General features: G+C 38.6%; 1 protein-coding gene and 1 long non-coding RNA gene across 2 annotated transcripts in view; one reads left to right on the top strand and one right to left on the bottom strand.

The window, feature by feature from the left end:
- LOC103475668 (uncharacterized) overlaps positions 1 to 8491 on the top strand; it is a 15793-nt gene extending 7302 nt beyond the window's left edge. The window contains exon 2 of the long non-coding RNA XR_535351.1: positions 8318 to 8491. This is a non-coding gene — a long non-coding RNA (uncharacterized LOC103475668). The remainder of the gene's footprint in view (positions 1 to 8317) is intronic.
- LOC103475670 (RING finger protein 145) overlaps positions 7838 to 15359 on the bottom strand; it is a 16431-nt gene continuing 8909 nt past the window's right edge. The window contains exons 5-12 of the mRNA XM_008427476.2: positions 13785 to 14020; positions 13457 to 13632; positions 12438 to 12578; positions 12168 to 12350; positions 11907 to 12054; positions 11494 to 11616; positions 10965 to 11198; positions 7838 to 10235 (exon numbers count right to left, since the gene is read on the bottom strand). Coding sequence (XP_008425698.1) covers positions 9729 to 10235; positions 10965 to 11198; positions 11494 to 11616; positions 11907 to 12054; positions 12168 to 12350; positions 12438 to 12578; positions 13457 to 13632; positions 13785 to 14020 — 1748 coding nt within the window. The 3' untranslated portion in view covers positions 7838 to 9728. The remainder of the gene's footprint in view (positions 10236 to 10964; positions 11199 to 11493; positions 11617 to 11906; positions 12055 to 12167; positions 12351 to 12437; positions 12579 to 13456; positions 13633 to 13784; positions 14021 to 15359) is intronic.

Genomic DNA, 15359 nt, shown 5'->3' with positions numbered 1-15359 from the left:
GAGAGAGAGAGAGAGAGAGAGAGAGAGAGAGAGAGAGAGAGAGAGAGAGAGAGAGAGGTGGGAGTGGAATAGAAAGGGAAGGGAATACCAGAGGAGGGGAACAGGAGGAGAGGAGACGCCCCCAAACAAAGACTAGAGTGGAGTCAAGTCTGCATCATGCAGCCACACGGAGCTCCCCTGTCCTCCTCTAATGGCCAGAAACTCGGTCTTTAATCTGATTTAAAAAAAAAAAAAGTGGTTATGAAGTGAAACCCATGCCCTCACCACAATCTCCAAAATTGCCCACACAACAATCTTTTCTCACCATAAGGGAGCTGTGTCTGCTGGGGCAAAGCAAAGACCTCAGCGACTCTTCAGGAGGGGGCATCTCCCATTCAGATATTAAATATCAATTCCCCTGGAATCTTTGCATTAATAAATACCGAATCTTACACTAAAATATAAGCAGCCAAATGCAAGCGACGACCTTAACAAAAGGAGAAGCTCAAACTCTCCTCAGTTGTTATTACAACAATATCTGAAAGTCTTTAAGAAAGAAAATCTATCAAAAACCTTACACAGGACCTGAGAGATGCTTTGTCCTTTATGCTCTCATGTCTTTATTGATACTCTGAATTTTTTTTATTTTTATTATTGAGCATTTGCAATGTAAATATGAAGCAAATTAACTGATATATCTGAGCTCTTAAGAGTTAATAAGCACTCACAGCTACAGAGATGGTCCTTACTGACGACTCATAACGCGTCAACCTCTAAGGTTGAAACTTGGATCTGGAAACGACATCACACCTAATTTCACAATATTCCAGCTGCAAGTTGGAAACACATGGGAATTGGCAGTTGTTATGGTTACTTAGCAGGATAACGAGCGATAAATAATGTTTTCTTTCTCAACATTTCATGCACTGAAACACTGCGGTGTGTTGTCAGACCTGATCAAATACAAGCCAAAGCGTTAATAAATTGTAAGTAAATAATTGGTCACCACAGCTTTTGCCACATGGTAGCCATGTTCTTACTGAGGTCAGGGTTGATGACAAACGTCTGACGCACCTGAGGGTCTTTCTTGGTCATTTTTGCAACTCTGAACTTTGAATATTGCGACTTTTTAGAACATCTGGATTTCACAGTTAAATTGATATCTAAACATAAGTGCCAAGAAAAAGGAAAATGTTTATTTGTCCTTATTTTTTTTTTATAACGAAAGTCCTTAAAAAATAAATGAAAAAGTGGAGGTGCAGCAGGACTGTTTAAATGACTGTCATGGTGTATCTTTGCTCTTAACATTTTCTGAGGTGGAACTTGGAAGTCCAACAGATTTTATGTCACCTACTAAGTTTTATTCTTCAAGTCACTTAGACATTTAGATCTGACCAAAATGACCTCTTTGTCTATTTTGCTGACTTTCTGAAATAATAACTAAAAAGCTGCCTATATTTATGTCACTCACGTTACACCAAGTCTGCCTCTGATTGGTTCATCAGTCCTCTTGACGTCTCCTATCTCAGGAGGCAGTACTCGTCACCTGGTTCCAAGTCGAAAGTCAGGAACTACTGAAATGTCCATCAACTGTCCCTTTATTTGGTGGAAATATTTGATGAAAACCACAAGTTGGTTCCTGAGAATAAACAGCCTGAGCCATGTGAAATAGGATACTCTTTCCAGTTAAGTCCTTAAAGCTTCTGGTGGTAAACGGTAATGGATCAATAGTTGGTTCTGAGACTTTGAATTCATCCCTTTCTTTTTCTGTTCCCTCTCAGACCAGCTGTAGTTTAGCGCAGCTCAAATTGAATCTGCAAAGTTGGTTTTATTAAACTTCTGAGAGATCAATAAAACCCTGAAAAATCTTAGAATTTGATCAGGATTTTCACTGTTTAGTCATTTGGTCATAAACTTAGTATTTCTTCTCAGTAGAGCTTCAGTAGGCGTGGGAGAGAAGTCTGACTTCTTGCAAATAAAAAATAAAGGACGACTCAAGACTTTTGCACAGTATTGTATGACGTATATGCAGCAGAGAATCTTTTTCTAACTTTTCCACCTCACTTCACATGACGTTCATTATTCTCACATTTTTACATAAAAAAATGATAAATTATCTTACATAATACAAAATGAAAAAAAAAAAAAGTACTAATTTCAATCTAAATTGCTTTCATTAGAACGACATCAGTGAGTGCAGACGTTTGTTAAATTGGATCTGACTTTTATTTACATCAGTCGGTTACAGGCTCCATTATAAAAAGGCATTTTTTTGTCATAGCATCATATTCCTGCTCCCTATTGTCTTAGGCCTTGCCTTTTCGCAGCCCAGCGCCGCAAGACACACAAACAAAAGTGACAATAACAATAATTAGCTCAAAATAACAATGAGCGTAATTGAGGATAATTGCAACCAGATTTCCCCGCTTTGTCTCTCCCTCCGGCACCATCTGTTATTTGAAACTATTTATCACCCTTCCAGGAGGAGGTGGAGGGGTGGGGGGTCAAAACAAAATACAAATATTAATAGATAATGCAGCGAAGTGTGTTAAAACCAATAGTTTATTGATCTGCTAAAGGTCAGGAGGTCAAAAAAACCCCTGCTATTTATCTATGTGTGAGGATGATTGGCAGAGAGAGAACTGGCACTCTTCCAGGCTCTTATTCTCAAAAGGCTGCTGGAAAATGCTCTTGACCTTGATTAAGGAGGAGAAGGAGTCTTTTATGCTCTGGTTCTGCTTATGAAGTGACACAGAGAGGGTAGTGGCACACAGAAATCCATACAATTGGAGGGAGATAGCATATGTGGGGCATAATTATAGCTTTGACATAAATTCCTAAAAGAGAAAAATATTTTTTCTGACTCTCAAATCAACAGATAAATTTGATCTTAAATAAACAGCATGAATTACTCTGTAAATTTTGCACACAAATAACACATTCTTTACCCAAACTTTAAAATAAATGCATTTAAAATATATTTTATTGTTTATATTATTAGGCGATTTGTAATGGTATATTGCTTACAAAACGTGTATGAAGACCTTCCAAGGTATTGTGAGAGAAAAATTGAAATAAAAAATCAAAACATGGTTAATCAAGTTATTATTAGTTGTAGCCACAAGTATGCATCTCTCTTATTCACAGATATAAAGAAATGCTGCCGAAATATGCATAGGAAAATCAGAAATCACTGATTCTCACTGCTTTGACTGAGCTGGTCTTCGGCGTGTTCGCGTCGCTTCAGCAGTAATTTGTCCCAGGAGTTTGTGCTCTGTCAGCATAAATGTGACGCAACAGCACCACCGTGTGGCTGGTTAGTGCAATAGCAAGTCCGGTATGTAATTGTTCAGAGAAAACGGCGCTTACTAGATCCAGTAGGTGACGAGTTTTATTTGTGATGATCATACCGTACAAATGGAACCATTTTGCTTTGAATCACCGATTGTTGACCAAGTTGCAATAACATTTTAAATGTTCAATGACAATACCTTGCAAAATGTCTTACCATTCTTTGAACTGCATCAAATGTTTGTCAGTTTATGTATTTAGTCATTTGGTTTGATGGCCCAAGACAAACAAGTGCATAATTGTGTAGTAAAAGGACTAGCGTCTGGACTTTTCTTTCACAAATATTAATCAGAGGTGTGCAATGTGTTCTGCACTGCACTGAGAATGGATGAAAAATACAGGCGTTTTTTCACCCACAAAACGGATCAAGTCAGCCTGAATTGAGAACATCCGAGCATGTTTCAAATTTTCTCTCCTCAAATGAATTTAAGACATGCATAAATATACCTTGATCAAAGCCACATTGTTCCGACTGCTTGCTTAGGATGTTGCAAAGCTTCTGTCAGCAGGTTTGCCCACCTGAGCTGTAGATCTTTGCAGCTGCCTCAGTTACACCTCGACTGATTCGGGGTATTCCTCTTTTTTTTTTCTTGGGCTGACAATTTAAGGCACATTCCAGTCTCTGCTTAAGCGCACCTGAATCAAATATATAGGTAATTCTGGGGAACATGATTGCATGCTCAGGAGGTAATTTGTCAAAGAAAAGATATTCAAATTCAAGCAAACTAAACTATTTAATATAGTAAATCAAAGCAGTAAAGAGCAGAATGTTTTGCAGAGAATCGTTTATTTTATTTGACATTCAGTTTCTGTGAAATAACCAAGGCAACACCAGGCATCCAGTCTGAAAACCAGCTGTGGGACATTTTTAATTCAACACAAGAGCCAGGTTTTACAGAGCAGGTCCTATCTGTAGGTTATGAAACTAACCAGACAAAATAAAATAAAGAAATGCAAAGGAAGGCTCAGTTAGAGCAAGAAAACATCATTCTTCACTTTGAGGTATTAGCATTGCGCAGCTGTGTTAAAAATGCATTCACTAAATTTAACAGCATGCTTGTTTCAGCTATAGATCCAATTTCCATATTTGCATATGCTTCTTTTATTTCCATTTCAGACACAATCTTAGCTTCAAGAAACTTGCACTTTAGAAGGCAACACTATTGTTTCTCTGATTAATGATACTCTGAAAATCTTTAAAGATAATCAGGCACAACATGAGGGAACAGCTTTAAATCATGTCTTGGGTACATGCTCTTAAAATAGTGTAAAAAAATCAAAAAGGCCAGAAAGGTCCAACTTTTAGAAATGTGTTCTTTTTACACCAACACAAATTGAATCTGCTGAAGTTGAAATGTTGGCACATTTAATCTGAAGTTTATCCTGCAGCTGAAACAGAGCTGCAAATAATGCACTGTAATAATGGCCTTTAAGAAAATATTAATTTTAATAACCACAGTTAACAGTCACTGAAGGAAGGATTTAGACAAAAACTGGAGCTAGATTTTCATTTTACAATATTTTTCATTTGATTTTCAACCAACAAACTGCTACTTTTAGCACTGTTTGGTATACAAGGAAGAATTGTGCAAATATACACTGAACCGAAAGCTGACAAATGTTCGTGCTAGTTAGCATTTAATACTGCAATGCAGATTCAAATACAGCTGCCAATGACAATTTTCACCTTCAAACATTGCATCATGCAGGTGATTGTTCTGCATGATACAGTCTCCAAAACCTTGCAATGCATAACAAATCTGTGTAGCCATTGAAGGGGCTTCATTTATAAATCAAGAGTAAAGAAACAAAGACAGTCCATAAGTTCACCTTTCAGAGAAAGATGCACACAATACATCAGTCAACATCGTATCCCTTAAAAAAATAAAACAAAAAGATCCGGCATTGCAAAGGTCTGATCCTACAATTATCATGTATTCATTTTCAGCCATGTAAGCAATGCTTCGTACAGTCAAAAAATAAAGTCAGGGTAACAAGACCTTAAGAAATTGTGGTAATAAGCAATACTGTCAAAGGTTAAGTACCAGATCTCCTGTTTGTCAGCGTCATGCTGATCCCACTCCTTACCAGTAGAGGACACTGGAGCGATCACTTCAGCCTGAGGACGCGTCATGCACACAGGCGATGCAGTAACACTGACTGGTTTCTCACACCAGAAAAGTTTGCTTTCCTCACAGCTTCTGAGCAAAGCCACAAGGAAGCCAGGAGGAAACCGAGCACTGGTCATATAAACAATACAGATACCGTCAAACAGAACAACATTTCTATACATTACACACACAGATTGGGCTGTTTCCTCGTACACAAACGACAGAGGGCTTTTGGTAGCTGACAGCAACAGGACAGCTTTAGAGCATTGCTAGTATAAATGAGATTAGTGCAAATACAACCAAAAACATAAAAGGGGAGAAAAAGAAACCGATTGAAAAACGTCAGTAATAAGGTTAGAAACAATGAAGACAAAAACAAGTTCTGTGGCAGCGTGCAAGCTCTACATATAAGCGTGCATCAGAATCTCTAAACTTTTAGTATTTTAGTCAAACACCCTTCATTACACATTTATCTTCCAAGCCCCAGAGCCGTCTAGAGTGTTTGTTTGAGCACAAATAAGGGCTGGTGGACAAGAACTTAAATGGTTTAGTTTGCTGGTAGTAACCTCTCATGGAGTGACTGAGCTGCAGGGTGATTGGTTCCTGCAAGGATCAGGTTTCAGCTCTCATTAGCCTGTCAGGTAAAGCATGCGTCATCAGCTGAGCTTTAACGTGAATAAAAGCAGGAGGCCCCATGTCAGCTGTGAGGACCCACTGCCTTGCAGTTTAAGTATTCACACCCCAAAAATGTTTGCTCATTTTTCCCGTTCACATTGCAACCAGAAACTTTGAGGGATTTTATTGGGATTTTGTGCAACAAACCAACAGAAAGCTGTGAAGTGGAAGAAAAATCATAAATTAAATTTCCCATGTTTTACATATGGAAAAGTGTGCAGTTGTATGTAACCCCTTTACTCTGTTGCCCCAAACAGTTCCTCCTACATATGAGGCCAACAGAAAATAAAAGTGGAGCTCCAGTCAGATAACAAAATTTAATTTTTTGGCCTAGATTAGTGGTTCTTAACCTTTTTTGAGGTACCGAACCCACCAGTTTTGTACGCGCATTCACTGAACCCTTCTGTAGTGATAAAATATGACCCCCCGCCCCAATTCAAGACATAGGTGACCCAACTTAAGAAGATCACCAAGTCTTCTTAAAAGGTAGTCTCTGAGAGCAGTTCTTCAAAATATAGTCAGTGTTTTCAGCAAAGTTGAGCTGACTGTCCAGGAACGACCCAAGGTATTTAAAATTTGCCACAGTTTCAACAGGTTGGCCTCCGAGAGAAACTGGAACCACTTTAAGGTCTTGTTTAGATCATTTAATTAGCTCTACATTCTTAAGAGAATGAAAAATTTATGATAAATAATAAAGACTTTGCGGTATTCTGATTTAGTAATTATATTAGTTGTGTTACCACCCCCACGCCACTAGAGGCAGTAGCAACCCCGAAAAGATGCGACTAAGGAGCAGATTTAGAAGTAAACCGAAAGCTACAGAATTTGGTAAAAACGGTGAGTTTTGCTGAAGTAAATAAAGACACAAGTTCAAATCCATGCTGAGAGTTCAGCTCCTTCAATCAGTGCTCCTCTGCAGCCCTGATTGGCTCAGCAATGTAACATGATCCTCTGCAGCAAGTGATGGTAAAGCGGCGCGTCATCACGACTTTACACAAGTGTGTCTTTACCTCCGCTGCAGAGGCTCCGCCGAACCCCTGAGACCGACTCACCGAACCCCTGGGGTTCGATCGAACCCAGGTTAAGAACCACTGGCCTAGATGCAAAGTGCAACATAAGGTGGAAATGTAACTTTATATCACCCAAAGCAAACCGTCCCCATGGCAACACACTGTGTTAGCAGCTATAAGGATACATTTCATTAGCAGAAACAGGAAAGATGGTAAGAATTAATTAAATGATGGATGGAGGCAAACACAATATGACCCAGCAGAAAACCTGGCAACTGCTGCACAAGTCTGGAGCAAAAGGTTCACCTTCCAGCATAACAATGATCCTAAACATTCAGCCAGAGATAAATCCAATTGGTATTCTATGGAAAGAGCTGAAAATCACTGTTGCAAACAAGAGTGGGGCAGAAATGTCAGTCTGTGGATGAGCAGAGCTGCTGGAGAGATTACCCAGAAAGACCTGCAACTGTAACTGCAGCTGAAGTTGGAGCTACGTAGCACCAACTCAGATGGCACTGAATAGATGCAAGACTTAGATATACTTCTGAAGTGTTCAAGTTGGTGTTGATCTATTGCATAAAATCCCAATGAAATACATCAAAGTGGTTGGAAGATGACAGAATGTGGGGGGGAAATATCAAGGTGTATGAACACTTTTGCAAGGCACTGTAATTACTCTGAAATGTCAAAAATATTAACTTCCTACTTTTCTCCATCTCCACGGTGCATTGCACTGTCCAATAATATGATGTAAAATTGACCATAATAATAATAATAATAATAATAATACTATCAGGGATGCAAAACTTTGGCGAAGAGGAACAGAGATGCTCTTTGCTGGGACCAGCCATGCAAATTTGATTCAAATATTGAAGAGGTGTTGTAGCAAAAGCTCCGACGTACAAAATTAATTCGACATCCCATGTGAAGCCACTGATTAGTTCACATGGAAACAAACGGCTAGACCACATCACACGTCCTCTGCTTAGCACCAGGCTTCGGGTCATGTGACGGCCACAAGAAACGACATTCAGTATCTGTTAACTCTTTGTTTTTACCAATACTCACAGCCACCGTCTCCCAGGCGTTAAAAAAATGTCACAGAAAGAAAAGAAAAAAAAACTTGTTTATGAAATGTTAAGACTGTCACAGTTTAAAATGTAACCATAAGTTATCCATTGTCATTCGTAGCTGTCTCGGCCTCTGATCACGTCTACATGTCATGGCACGTAAAGGACATTAGATAAACCTAACATGTACAGCGATGAGAGGAAGGCAGGGAGGACGAAACCAGAAAATGTGACGACTGTGAGGAAGTCCAACAGTACGATTTTGCTGATGAAGAAATTAAATACAGAAAACTTATACTAATGGATTTCACATTTTGTAAACAGGATGCAGAAGCTGAAACTATTTCTGAGATGGATCACTGCAACACTCTTGAAAAAATGAAGTTAAAAAAATACATGAGTTAAAGGGGAGAAATTAAGGTAATAGTTTCAAGATAAAGTATGAAAATTTTGTTAAAATATATCTAACCAGTCATTTATATTTTAAGATCTGAATAATGAATACAGGCTTACAAACTGAGTTCATCTTCCTCTCAGAATCAGATATGCAGGGTTCCTAGGCAGTTCAGAAGTTCATTCTTTTTGAAATTTGATCTTTGTCCTATTTTTAATGTATAAATTAGTGAGGGACATCAATATACATCTACATATTTAAAAATATATTCGAATGAAAATATTGTGTGATGAGTAGCAGTACAAAAGCAAACTTAAAGGAAGTATTGTTCTATAGAAACGCATTCGATTATAGGCAAGTCTATAGTAGCGTTTTTGTTTTTGGGTTCCTGGCTGTATGCATTAACAACACTTTTGCCAAAACAACTTTAAATACTTTCTTTTACCATCAGCTTTAAGAGTGCTGTGAGAAAAATACCCCTAAATATCAATATAACATTTTAATTTAAGTCAGTGTCTCCCATTCATGGTACTAGTAAACTACTTCAGTCTAAGTTTACATCGAATGCTTTAAATAAACTGCAACCCAAATAATGGAAGTTAGGAACTAAATAGAGTAGAAGTGAACATTTCCTCTGGTGTTTTCTTAATCAGCTTATGGTCCAGAAACTCACTTTATCTGCCCTATTATCTCAGTAACATTTAGATTATATTTGCATACATGCCCATATTTCCAAGATATTTACATTTCCAACTTGTGGTAGATGAAGAAATAGCTGATGTTGTGTAAAATAGTGTCAAATAGAAGAAGTAAACTAAGACTCTGTTTGGGCCAGCTTTATTTGTTAGGGTTAAAGCCTGGAAATAATATTTTCCAAAACCCTTGTCATTTTTAGATAGATGCTGCTGTAAAGTGACAAACTGTAAACTCAAATCTTATTTATTCAAACTGTAGGAACCCTGGATATGAGGAAGTTGGATTTCAGGGAACAATAAAGGAAGCGGAGTGTGGGGATGCTGCTGCTGCTAAGTACATGCGTGCATGTTGCATGTGTGCGGCGATGGAGTTCTGTATGAGCATGAAGGAGGAGGAACTTCCTCAGAATGGCAGCTGGGCTGTTCGGGGCGGCCATGTTGAATCAGTGGATCTCCTGGAGGTCAACAGGGGTCAGTATCTGTGGGGAGGAGGCGGAGTGTCGAATGGAGGGGGAAACTGCGTGGGAGCGAAATCGAAGAGTAGCGGGTCTGTCAGGCGTGTCAGAGGTAGAGCAGGAGGATGTAGATGGATGATCTGTTTCCAACTGGTTCTTCATGGAATCAGTCAGAGGTGAGGAAGAGGATGATGGCCTGACAAGGTGCAGAGGAGCAGAGTGCATGCAGGAGGCAGAGGAGGACCCATCACCTCTCTCATCTTTCACATCATCAGAAGGAGAATCCTTCTCCTCATCGCCAGCAGCAACTCCGTCCTGTCCAGCAGGGATCGGATCGGCTGTGGCGGCATCTTGGTTGGGGACTCCGCTGGCAGCTGATTGGCTCTTAAGCTGCGCGTGACAAAGAGGACAAGTCTCCTGGACGTACAGCCACTTCTTCAGACAGCCAGCGTGAAAGAAATGGCTGCATGGAGTGATCACAGCGCTGCTCATGTCCTGGAAGGAGCAAAGAATTAAGATTTACATTCGCTCCTGCTCATGTAGGCTTTTACTGGATAAGAATAGAGGACATACAGACAACGTAATATCAAGCAAAAACCTAAAAATCTTTACATAAATAAAGTGCATCTTGGAAGAAATATGATGAAATAAGAAAAAGAATTTAAGTGTGGTAGCAAATAGACCCAACATAAGTAACTTCCTGTCAATCAGCTTAATGTAAAATCAGAAAAAACATGTTAAGATTTTTTAAAAGCATGAACTATGAAAAATAAAAAAAACATAGCTTACAAATGTAATAAAAGTAATTTTCTAGTTTAGAAGTAGGGCTGTAGCGATAAATCAGCCAGCTGATAAATCAGTCCCGATTTTCCTTAATTTTGAGAGATTGCTGATTGGCCGACACCCACATGTGAAGCCAATTTTATCCACAGATCTTTTCTACCTCAGCAAAGGTCTAGAAATCGACCACTCTCCTCTTTTTCTCATTTCAAACATAAAAAAAGAAATCAATATTGGCCAAAACCAGAATCAGCAGGTCAGGCTTTTTAAATATCGTAATTAGCGATAAGCCAGAAAACTGCAGTTGTTGCTCCTCTTGTTAAAAGCATAATAATACACACTAAATATCTTACAAAATATGTCAAATCAATGAGCGATAAGTTTAATCATACAAAGGATAAGAACAAAAACCAGTCTCTTTATACACAGTGAAGCCTCTGGTACCTGGAAGCAGATGGCACAGATGTCGTTGTACTGCTCCAGCTGCGTATCGGTTGCAGTTGGGAGGCTTTTGATCTTGTTTACAGCGTCTCTCCTGAGCAGGAAGCTCTGCCAGCCCAGCTGGGCTCGGAGCCAAACATTATAGTAGGAGTGGACCAGAATAATGGTGCTGCCCATCACACTCCACTCGCCAAACACAGTCTCTGATATGCCATAGCACACCACACACACTGCGACCTGGCGACACACAAGTTAATGAGAGCAAGAAAAAAAACTCCACTGATTTTGAGTGTTTATCGTTTTCTAAGGATTAAAACTGAAAAAAATGTAATACATGTTCACTGATAGTTATTAATCAAACAGAAAATGAAGAAATAAGATCATTCACAATTATGCACCAAAGTACATCTCATAACTGATCAGAGCCAATCAAGAGATCTGATCTGAACTCATTCCACACAATTTCTCTAACATGTGTCATGTTTGCTTAGTAAAAAATGTCATAATCAATAAGTTTTGAGGAAACATTTACCAGAAACTCCAGCAATCTATAGGTCCCATTGACACAGTAAATGACCTCATCCATGTTTTCCACTGGAGCTTTACGAAACTCCTCCACCATGAAGAGAACGTAGATCAGCAGCGTACCGAGAACCTGGCGGCGAAAGAAGAACTGCTTTAGAGTAAATCAACTAACACAGGATCAGAACAAGGTTTTTAAAGTTCCCCGAGGTAAAAGTAGGACTATTTATTTACATTTAAGAACTACAAAAAAATTTAAAAAACTCAATTACAAAGACATGTAAACAATGATAAACAGTTGAAAATGTAGTTTTTGATTTTTTATGTTTGGCAATATTAGAATATTACTTTCTAAATGCAGCTATGAGAACTTACTGGTTTCATAAAAGAAGTCTTTTTAATATCAGTGTGCGTATGATGTACCTGAAGTGAGGTAAGGATTGATGAGGAGATGATGATGAGGAGCCAGAAGTCCATGTGGAAGAACTGACAGATCATATATGACATGTAAGCTGGAAAGATGAGCAGGAAGAGGCAAAGAGATACTGCGCGGAAGTGTTTCCACAAACTCCTACAAACAGAAAAAGCACAATTAGAACTCATAAATGGAATACAACTAAATGGCTTCTACATTTCTAAAAAAACAACAGCAACAAAAAAAAGTGCATTAGGAGTTTGACCTACTTGTCTCTGGAGGCTCCCAGAGCCAAAACGATGGGGTCAGCGATCTCCAGCATGGACTGCAGAATGGAAGCAACAACAATGAAGAGGATGATGGAGAGGAGGAAGGCTCGGTGGATGACCTGCAGCTCTATCAAGCCGGTTTGCACAGCCAGGATAAGCAGCGTTATGCCTTCAGTCATCCCTCTGCACATGTGGGAAACAGATAAAGTTGAAATTTGAGAACTACGTATTTCGATATACGGCCTCAAATAAACAAGCAAACACACTCACCTGTGCATGGCGTTGTCATTGACGAAGGCTCTGTAGCCCTGCAAGTAGAACTTGCAAAGCGTGAGAACTCCCAGCGCGATGAATGAGACGGTGAAAACCAGACCCAGCAGAGAGTATGGCGTACTACAACATTCTGCAATACTAAACACGTGGATGGAGAAGAGAAAGGACAAAAAGGGAGAGTTTGGAGAAACTGTAAATGATGTAGCAGTAAATCACATGGTGTCTATAAACAGTATTTATGTCACATAATGTTTAGGAAATAAATAGAGATGTGACAGGAAAGTGACAGAAAACTGGATTTGGATCATTTTCAGCTTGAGCATTAATGTTTGTGCTGTACACTTTTTCCTATCATTTTCCTGACCTAGAACAGTTATTTTGTAATAATGACAATGCTGCCAATGACTAAGTAAATTTGAATAAATGAAAATTAAATATACTGTTTCCAAGCAGTAAATGTACCACACTGGGAACAGCCAGGTCACTGTGACAACACTTTTAGTGTGGAAATAGTAACTGACTGAAGGCTCAAAGTTATCCATTTTCAGTACAAGTGATGTGTTTAAAATGAAATTAGATGAGGCAAAGATATACAGCCATATAAAATAAGTATGACCAACTAAGAGTAGGCATTTACCCTATTGTTATCATAAATGATACATTTCTTCAGAATTTTTGATTTATTCTTTTCACAATAAATCCCAATTAATGATGTTTATAAAACATTATTAACGTTATTGTCCATAATGTTGGAATCTGTATTTTTACTAGTTTCTCAACTGTTTGCTGTATGAGAGCAACAATGAATATTAATACAAATTTTTTAAAAAATGGCTCACTACTATGACCAACAAGCTTCAGATGAACCCACGAGAATATTCCTGATCCAATACCTTATAGGTGCCAAACTACAGCCAAATTTGATAAATTCTCATACATAGAAGCAAACAGAGTTTAAACAATGAGTTACACACAGGAAGGCCTACACAGTTTGACAAGAGGTACTGTGTTCTTACCTTGTAAGAAAGAGAAAGAGAAGCCTCTCCCTCGAGGTAGGCTGGTCTCTGGTGCTGAAGTAGGTGTAGATCTGAAGAGCGAACAGCACGAGCCAGAAACACATAAAGAGAACTGGAAGAACCAGCTGGTTCCACAGGGACATCCCTAAAGCTAGCAACCCGTACACCTCTACCACCTGGGACATAGAAGAACAGAAAACCAGGAGGAGAGAAGACAGTAATTAGGAGTACTATTCATCTTGGGAAAGAAGACACAATCCAGAACCTAAAGCTTCCTGGGGAAAACATGGGAATATTCCAACATAAGGCCACATTAGTAATTTATTACCTGAGCGAGTTCCCTGTAGGCAGTCTTGGCCAGGTTATATGGTACCAGTAAATTAGAAGCTAGGAAGTAAATGACCTCCAGGCCTGTGAAGATCATTGAAAATCTATTGATGAAGACGATGGTCTCCAGAGGAACCAGACACAGCCTGGCCACCAGTGGCAGGAGGTGCGCAGAAAAAAGCCAGATCCTCTTGGTCTGCATCACACAGGAACACAGAGTGCACACCACAAGCTGACCTGAAAGACAAATGGACTGAAATGTAAAACATGGACACAACTACACAAAAAAACACAAAACTTTTTGTGTTTTTGAGAATTAACCAGTCATTCTTTAGAACATTTATCAGTCCCAGATCAGTAAGAATAAGTTATTAATAAAACAAAAGTTGTAAGTAGAGAAATATTAATTGATTTCCCCTCTCGGACATTTTGTCTTTAATAGCAGTTATTTTTGCCTTCCCAGGCTTTTTCTGTGAGAACAGAACTTCATGAGGTCTATTTATAGCCAAGGAGACCCCATTTCTTTACACTCACAACCAAGGAGTTACAAGGCAGAAATACTGCAACATTTTGCACTTTAACAAATTTACATGAAACATGCTGGATGTGGTAGCTAGCATAATTTTGCCAGTGACCAGCTTAAAAGTATAGATTACAGTATAGAGAGCTTTAACAGCAATTCAGTAAAGATAGATGTTTTTAAGACAGCATTATATTTCAAAAGAAGAGTTATAAAATAGCAAATTAAACACCAAACTGTACACATCAATATTTTGTAGGAGTAAATAATTAATTCACAGAGATTAAATTAAACAGTACAAGTGCTCTTAGAACAGCTTTTCTGCCTACAATGGATCTAAAGCAAGAATACACACCCTTGTAAAAATGCCTGATTTCTGTTATGCAAAATTAAAAAGAAAAAAAAAAATCATAATAGATTATTTAAAAACTTTTCTCTTTATTGTGACTTACTGTATATCCTGCAGATCTCCAATCAAAAACAACAAATTGGTTAGGTTTAAAAATGCAAACAATGGTATAAAACTGCTATACTGTGGTTGCATAAAGAGTATAAAACCCTAAACGAATATGCTGAAGCAGCTTTTTGCTGAATTTTAGCATTTCGTCTCCTGTGGTAACAGACCAGGAGCATCCGACATCTTGAAACAGAAACGTTTTCCCACTCTGCTTGCCAAAGGTTTTCCACATACGCTATTTGAGTACATCTGTTTTCCACACTCATCATCCGGTGACCCCTGTTTTCTGTCTGATTTATTGCAGGACTGTGACTAAGTAACTCAAAAACCTCAAATGTCTTCTGATAAAATCAGCATTTAGTTAATTTGGGTGAATGTGTCGACTCAATGTGATATGGAAGAATTTAATCCCTCTTTCTCTTCTGCTCTCAGCAGAAACCTGAAGGCTTCTTTGTCAAATTGAACTGGCATTGGCAACTGCTCATAATTTTATTTACATGACAAAAACAAGTTAAAAACAGCAATTACATTTTAGATAGATATGGTGTCTTATGGACAATACGGTTTTTGCAGGAAAATATTAAGAGATGGGGGGGGGG

This window comes from Poecilia reticulata, linkage group LG14, assembly GCF_000633615.1.
Source record: "Poecilia reticulata strain Guanapo linkage group LG14, Guppy_female_1.0+MT, whole genome shotgun sequence".
Lineage (NCBI taxonomy): Eukaryota > Metazoa > Chordata > Actinopteri > Cyprinodontiformes > Poeciliidae > Poecilia > Poecilia reticulata.
Note: the sequence above shows the minus strand (reverse complement) of the source record. Positions and strands in the feature narration are given on the sequence as shown.